The sequence below is a fragment of the Oculina patagonica genome, chromosome 14 (assembly GCF_052425735.1).
Source record: "Oculina patagonica isolate OP01 chromosome 14, crgOcupat, whole genome shotgun sequence".
NCBI lineage: Eukaryota > Metazoa > Cnidaria > Anthozoa > Scleractinia > Oculinidae > Oculina > Oculina patagonica.
Window position 1 is genome coordinate 7,611,341 of NC_135771.1, and position 8,063 is coordinate 7,619,403.

At 42.7% G+C, this 8,063-nt stretch overlaps 2 protein-coding genes across 2 annotated transcripts in view; both read left to right on the plus strand.

Moving 5' to 3' along the window:
• Positions 1-8,063, plus strand: part of LOC144638335 (uncharacterized) — a 265,610-nt gene that overhangs the window by 235,784 nt on the left and 21,763 nt on the right. The window lies entirely within an intron of this gene.
• On the plus strand, positions 355-3,356 carry LOC144638443 (NADH dehydrogenase [ubiquinone] 1 beta subcomplex subunit 7-like). Its single transcript, XM_078497641.1, has 3 exons — positions 355-404; positions 509-677; positions 3,113-3,356. Exons 1-3 carry the CDS (start codon positions 380-382, stop codon positions 3,159-3,161), a joined length of 243 nt encoding a protein of 80 aa, XP_078353767.1. The 5' UTR covers positions 355-379; the 3' UTR covers positions 3,162-3,356.

The following is an 8,063-nucleotide window of genomic DNA, read 5'->3' on the forward strand; positions in this document are numbered from 1 at the left end:
GCTCTCCCATTAGTTTTTCTATTCAACACTCTTACAATACGTAGTTCTGTAAATGTTGTGAAGGCCGCAAACTGCCACGACAGCTAGCGCCACTTCTGTCTCAGCAAGAGACAAATACTGAGACAATCAAAAGACGCTCTTTTCAATAACTGTAAAAGATAAGATTGTTTATGGCGTCCAAATTTTAAATAAGCGCCGCCCTCGAATAAGCGCCGCACTCGAGGCGCGAAAAATTTAATAAGCGCCGCGGCGCTTATTCGAGTAAATACGGTAACCCAACAAAAATAAAGCAGTGATGTGTACGCTTTGCGTACCTATGTTTTTACCTTTTGGACGCTCTCGCCGCGAGGAGTTATGGGTAGTGAGCCAAACATCCAACATGGCGGACGAGAAGTACGAGCCAGGTGAGATTATGTTGCCAAAATTTAACTATAACCCCTTTCTCAATTTACTTTAAGAGGTCGCAATACGTCTTTATAATACTTAACGAACCTTCTGTATTTGTTAGTTATGAAGGTGACGGCGAAAGAGATGGCGGACGCGAAGATTCCCTTGTCGGCCAGAGATTACTGTGCCCACTTGCTCATACCTCTTATGAAGTGCAGAAAGGACACTTACTATTTGCCGTGGAAATGCACACACGAGAAACATGCCTGGGATAGGTGTCAATACGACGAGAAGTAAGTAGACTCGATGAGATCCAGTAGACGTAATGATGTATTTTAATTATATTCAGTCAATGAAGACGAAATAGTCAACATCGGAAACATAAGCTTATTAACAATACAGACAGCCTTCTTCTTCCTACATATGCAGTATTTAAAGTGGGAACCTTAGACTATCGCCTAAGAAAAGAAGAGAAACACCTCAAAACATGCATGCTCATCCTAGACAAGTTAAAACAACTAAATGCATGCATTTTAATTTCCAGAAATTATCATCTTCTCTAACAACAAAATAATAAGCTTATACTGCTGTGCATTATACCTTTACAAATTATAAATCACAATTTTCAAATGCCTGATCTAACCAATGCCTGTATTTAATATTTTGTCATACCGTAGAATTCCGGTTATAAGCCCTGGGCTTATACAACTTCGTAAGGGGTTTTGGGTGGGCTTATAAGCGGAGGGGCTTATATCCGGGAGGGCTTATAAGCGGAATGAATAAAAACGTTTCAAAACGAGCCACGGGAGTGTTGATGACAATACGTTTTTTAAGTTAAAAGCACATAATAAAGCAACATTTAGCCCTATTCAGTACTGTCATCTGGTAGAGGGGGGCTTATATCCGGGGGGGGGGGCTTATAACCGGATGTATTTTTTTGTTTCCAGGATGATGGGCCTATAACCATGGGGGGGCTTATAAGCGGGGGGGGGCTTATAACCGGAATTCTACGGTATATCCCGGCAACTCATCAGACCATTTGTACAACCTGTTCATGTGTGATGCAACCCCAGGGGGGTACTCCGGCTTGTAAATGATGGGGATGATCGAATGGAGGCAAAACTCAGGACCCAAAAAAATCCCTAAGCCTTCCGACATTACCCAAAAAAATCCCTAGACCAAAAATACCCCCCAAAAAATCCCTTGTCAAATTACCCCTAAATTGCCAGGAAGGGCAATAATATAACACAAAGAAAACCATAAAAAAAAACTGAACGCTCGTGTTTGTTTATTCATCATACCATAAATACGCCAAGGCACTTTAATTCGTTTTTAATACCCCAAAAAATCCCCTATTTAAATCAAGTCACCCAAAAAAATACTTGCCAAATTTTCCAACTCAAAAAAATCCCGGAATCGAAAATTTCAACCCCCAAAAAATCCTTCAATCATCCCCGTCATTTACAAGCCGGAGTACCCCCCTGGGGATGCAACAAGCTATGGACAGTTTGCAAAATAATTTGCTGCTGCAATTGTTAAGTTTCTGTAAGTGTAATGAGTACTTGCCAGACACTGATAAAGAAGAAGTCACAAGTCCATCCCAAAAAAATTACCCCCGCCCTGTCCCTAAGGCATGAAGACAGTGACCACACGAGCAGACTCTTGTTTGGAACTCTTTATTGAACGGGTGCGGAGGGTCCGCGAGAGGGGAGGAAAAAACCCCAAGGGAGGGAGGGTGGGTAGCAGAAACCCGACCGGCGGAACGAAACGACAAACGACCAAGGGGAGCACGTGACCAGAGAGTGATGAGAGAGGGGGGTGCAATTAATGAATTCCTGGAAGGATTTCTGCCCATGATGTCTGCACCATGCAAATCATGTTCGTTCTCTTGTAACTGTTTGTACTTGTGCAGAGCATTGTTGCATCAAACAAATCATCAAAATAATACAAGTTTTAATGCAGGGTTCGCACTGGTCATGGAGAACCTGGAGAGTTATGGAATTTTAGAATTTCATTTTCTTTTCCATTTTCTTTTCCAAGCGTATTCAAATATGATATTCAGAGTATGAGGACATCAACACCGATGTGCGATTTCAGAGAATGTCCATACTTTCTGAGGGGGTGGAGGGTCTCAAAAGCAAACATTTTACATTGAAAAAGGAAAGTATAAAAATAAACTGGAATTTCTGAGGGGTGAGGGAAGTTCAAACCAAAACAGCTCCATTGGTAAGGTATGGATATTTTCCGGAATACCACAATTGATGATGAAGGACATTTTTGTTTTTAAAAAAATATTCTTTGTTTTTTCGCCATTATTAAGAAAATTAGTTGCTTGGTTTAAACAGTAAAAATTATAATAGCATCCATCTTCACCCAATATGGCACAAAATATTTAGTCAGAGTCTAGAATTTCAATATGTGGTGCAACCTTTGGTATCATCTATTTATTGCGTTTGAAGAGATTCCAGAAAGTTGATTGCGTTCGACGAAGGAGAGCGCAAGCCTAATTTTGTTTTTGTGTCCTGTGTCTTTTGAGTTGGTATGCCTGTGTACTGTTATGCGGAATGAATCGAGCCTTAATACGCGCGCAGATGTATGGACGCCAGATTGGCCGCCCCGATTGATTTTTGCAAGGCCAGAAAAGCCCGCTTCCCTCGTTGATGAGCCAGCTTAGTGTTTTCTTAGCTACATCCCTGATTATTAATTTTTTTCCTTTTTTTCACAGCTACATGTACAGAGTGAGAGAAAAGGAACGCCGAAAACTTCAAGAGTGAGAACTAATACACTTTCCTGTTATCCACCTTGTTCTTTGACACAAGAGTCCTGTTTGCATGACCTATCAAACAAACTTCACATGATGAATGCTGCAATGTTTTTAATGGATAGTCGTGGGTTTCTTGGACTTCTAATAATGTGAACTGTTTAAAGGAAGATTGAAATAAACAATGTTTGCTAAAAAACATAGTGTATGTTGTTGTAAGTTGTCCATCTTTGAATAAACCAGTCTCGTTTTAATGCAAAAGTAAAAAATTAAATCTCCTGACGGGGGTGGACTCCCATGTGAAAGGCCTGGGGATAAAAAGGCCAGGTCAGAAAATTTGAATTAAAAACTTAAAGAAGACCAATCTGTGACGTGTGTGGCTAATATCCCAGGAGGGGTACTCGGGATTTCAAGTGCGGGGGTTGATCGAATGGTGCCAAACATCAAGACCCAAAAAATCCCTAGGGCTTTCAACAAAATCCAAAAAATCCCTGGACCAAAAATCAACTGCCCAAAAATTCCCATGCCGAATTTCTGACCCATTAAATTTTTCAGAAAAGGGAATGATCTGAAGATATAACACAAAGGAAAACATTAGAAACACGTTCAGTGTTTGTACCTTATTCGCAGAACTATGTGACCAACACACTACCACGAATCTTTAGATTGTTTATAATACCCCAAAAAAACCCTACTTAAATCAAGCCACCTAAAAAAATACTTGCCAAATTTTGTTACCCAAAAAAATCCAGGAATTGAAAATTTCAAACCTAAAAAAATCCTTTGATCATCCCCGTCACTTGAAATCCCAAGTACCCTCAACCCCCCCCCCCCCCCTCCCTGGGGCTAATATATAGCTTTTTGACCCCTCTAAGATACCATTTTTTCATGCCTGGTTGATATTAGATCACCAAAACATTTTTTTTTTCATGTGCCACCCAAAACAAAACTACAAATATCCTGAACTCCCAATGTGAACCAATGCAAAGGCATCCTTTTCCCTTTGTATAACCTAATGGCAAATGAGAAGACTGATTAGCCCCAACTGGGAGAGGACGACATCCTCAGAAAAAAAGTTATAAATGGCACCACCTTGGCAGAATATACAATTGATGAAGCCATGTGGGGGGGGGGGGGGGGTTTGGGGGGGGAGCTGCGTGGCAATGTCACATGCATCTGAGGGCCAATGCCCTTAAGCCAATGGCTGTAGATGTCTCCGTCGTTTTTTGCAGTGTTGCTTAATTCTGCCAAAGCTTAATGTGTCTTCACATCCTCTAAAATAATGGAATAAATATAGAGGATTCACTACTAGGGAACTCACTACTAGGAACTCACTACTAAGGAACTCACTAGTAGGGAACTCACTACAAGGGAACTCACTACTAAGGAACTCGCTAGGGCGCTAGGGAACTCACTACTAGGGAACTCACTACTAGGGAACTCACTACTAAGGAACTCACTACTAGGGAACTCACTAGTAGGGAACTCACTACTAGGGAACTCACTAGTAGGGAACTCACTACAAGGGAACTCACTAGTAGGGAACTCACTAGTAGGGAACTCACTACAAGGGAACTCACTACTAGGGAACTCACTACAAGGGAACTCACTAGTAGGGAACTCACTACTAGGGAACTCACTTCAAGGGAACTCACTAGTAGGGAACTCACTACAAGGGAACTCACTAGTAGGGAACTCACTACAAGGGAACTCACTAGTAGGGAACTCACTACTAAGGAACTCACTACTAGGGAACTCACTACAAGGGAACTCACTAGTAGGGAACTCACTACTAGGGAACTCACTACAAGGGTAGTAGGGAACTCACTTGTAGGGAACTCACTTGTAGGGAACTCACTAGTAGGGAACTCACTAGTGGGGAACTCACTACTAAGGAACTCACTACTAGGGAACTCACTACAAGGGAACTCACTAGTAGGGAACTCACTAGTAGGGAACTCACTACAAGGGAACTCACTACTAGGGAACTCACTACAAGGGAACTCACTAGTAGGGAACTCACTACTAGGGAACTCACTTCAAGGGAACTCACTAGTAGGGAACTCACTACAAGGGAACTCACTAGTAGGGAACTCACTTGTAGGGAACTCACTAGTAGGGAACTCACTTGTAGGGAACTCACTAGTAGGGAACTCACTACTAGGGAACTCACTAGTAGGGAACTCACTAGTAAGGAACTCACTACTAGGGAACTCACTACTAAGGAACTCACTTGTAGGGAACTCACTAGTAGGGAACTCACTTGTAGGGAACTCACTAGTAGGGAACTCACTACTAGGGAACTCACTAGTAGGGAACTCACTTCTAGGGAACTCACTACTAAGGAACTCACTACTAGGGAACTCACTACTAGGGAACTCACTAGTAGGGAACTCACTACTAGGGAGCTCACTTGTAGGGAACTCACTTGTAGGGAACTCACTAGTAGGGAACTCACTAGTAGGGAACTCACTACAAGGGAACTCACTAGTAGGGAACTCACTACTAGGGAACTCACTAGTAGGGAACTCACTAGAAGGGAACTCACTACTAGGGAACTCACTACTAAGGAACTCACTACTAGGGAACTCACTACAAGGGAACTCACTAGTAGGGAACTCACTAGTAGGGAACTCACTAGTAGGGAACTCACTACTAGGGAACTCACTTCAAGGGAACTCACTAGTAGGGAACTCACTACAAGGGAACTCACTAGTAGGGAACTCACTACAAGGGAACTCACTAGTAGGGAACTCACTAGTAGGGAACTCACTACTAGGGAACTCACTACAAGGGAATTTACTAGTAGGGAACTCACTACTAGGGAACTCACTACTAAGGAACTCACTAGTAGGGAACTCACTACAAGGGAACTCACTAGTAGGGAACTCACTAGTAGGGAACTCACTACAAGGGAACTCACTACAAGGGAACTCACTAGTAGGGAACTCACTACAAGGGAACTCACTAGTAGGGAACTCACTTCTAGGGAACTCACTAGTAGGGAACTCACTACTAGGGAACTCACTACAAGGGAACTCACTTAGTCACTAGTAGGGAACTCACTACAAGGGAACTCACTTAGTCACTAGTAGGGAACTCACTACTAGGGAACTCACTTGTAGGGAACTCACTACTAGGGAACTCACTTGTAGGGAACTCACTAGTAGGGAACTCACTACTAAGGAACTCACTACTAGGGAACTCACTACAAGGGAACTCACTAGTAGGGAACTCACTAGTAGGGAACTCACTACAAGGGAACTCACTACAAGGGAACTCACTAGTAGGGAACTCACTACAAGGGAACTCACTAGTAGGGAACTCACTTCTAGGGAACTCACTAGTAGGGAACTCACTACTAGGGAACTCACTACAAGGGAACTCACTTAGTCACTAGTAGGGAACTCACTACAAGGGAACTCACTTAGTCACTAGTAGGGAACTCACTACTAGGGAACTCACTTGTAGGGAACTCACTAGTAGGGAACTCACTTGTAGGGAACTCACTAGTAGGGAACTCACTACTAAGGAACTCACTACTAGGGAACTCACTACAAGGGAACTCACTAGTAGGGAACTCACTTGTAGGGAACTCACTTGTAGGGAACTCACTTGTAGGGAACTCACCACAAGGGAACTCACTAGTAGGGAACTCACTACAAGGGAACTCAATAGTAGGGAACTCACTACTAGGAAAAATCGGCAGATATGGAAGATATCGGACTTCGTATTTGAATTGTTTCAAAACAAAAACGAAAGAGGGTTACGAGATCAACACGGACTAAAGGCAAACGTATTGCATTCATTGCAGCATTCAATATTGAGTAAATTAATAAATGGGAAGCTCGTATTAGCCTTTTTTTTTGGGGGGGGGGGGAAAGAAAAAAAAGAAACACGTCCCAAAAAGCGGCTGCGAAGGAGACAAGCCTGGGCCTTGAACTCGCGCCCTCACTGCTTTTAGACTACGAGCAGTCCCTATTTTTTCGCAGAGTCCGTTGAGCTTGAAGCGAAATTTTTTTTCGAAGAGTACGTCGAGCTTGAAGCGAAAAAAATGAACGCGCGGGGGGAGGAGGCGGGGCAAGGCGAGAAGCCTCCAACCCCCGCGCGTTCATTTTTTTTTCGCTTCAAGCTCGACGTACTCTTCGAAAAATAATTTTCGCTTCAAGCTCAACGGACTCTGCGAAAAAATAGGGACTGCTCGTAGTCAACACTGCTTCGAACTCGATTTCGAACGCGTTGAGCTTACTAAACACATAGGTCCGCAACATGTGACTAGAGCGTTAAGTGTTATTGTATCGCGTCGGAAGTCGGTGCAGCGATTTGAGTATTACTTTAAGGGGTTTAAAGAAGAGATAGCAGAAACAGCAATTTTTAACGTTTGTTTGGTTGCAATACATACTATTTTCAACCTTGAGCAGTACCAAATACTGGAGAAAATTAATGTCAATATGGGGAGTTTAGGAGAGGAAGAGAGGTGCAGGTGTAGGGCTAGCCTGCGAACGCAGACGTATTTCCGCCTGTCGTTTCTCTCCGCCGAAAAATTTTGACGTCACGGAAATCGTTTTGTGGCTCGGGTTCGCAGACGCTATTTTTCGGCGGAGAGAAACGACAGGCGGAAATACGTCTGCGTTCGCAGGCTAGTGTAGGGCATGTCCTAGAAAATTTTCTCACACCCTTCTAACTACTGAGCATCCCTCACTGACTATACCTTGGACAATATAAACCTTTTTTACCCAAAACACCACGTATCGTCCTCGCCCGCACTTTCTAACCTTTGGTTATTACTAGTTATAATTATTTACTGGTACAAAGTAATTTCCTGTGCATGTATTTAATAATAATCTATTTGCTCCAATATGCTATAAACGTTCAATATTATTATGTTTGTTATCATAATTACAAACAATTGTCA

What these genes read in the sequence shown, in the direction of transcription:
- LOC144638443 (XM_078497641.1), top strand. Translation starts at nt 380, where the DNA reads ATGGCGGACGAGAAGTACGAGCCAG. An exon ending in GGACGAGAAGTACGAGCCAG is followed by an intron (nt 405 to 508) that starts GTGAGATTATGT and finishes TGTATTTGTTAG; the next exon opens with TTATGAAGGTGACGGCGAAA. An exon ending in GATAGGTGTCAATACGACGA is followed by an intron (nt 678 to 3,112) that starts GAAGTAAGTAGA and finishes TTTTTTTCACAG; the next exon opens with CTACATGTACAGAGTGAGAG.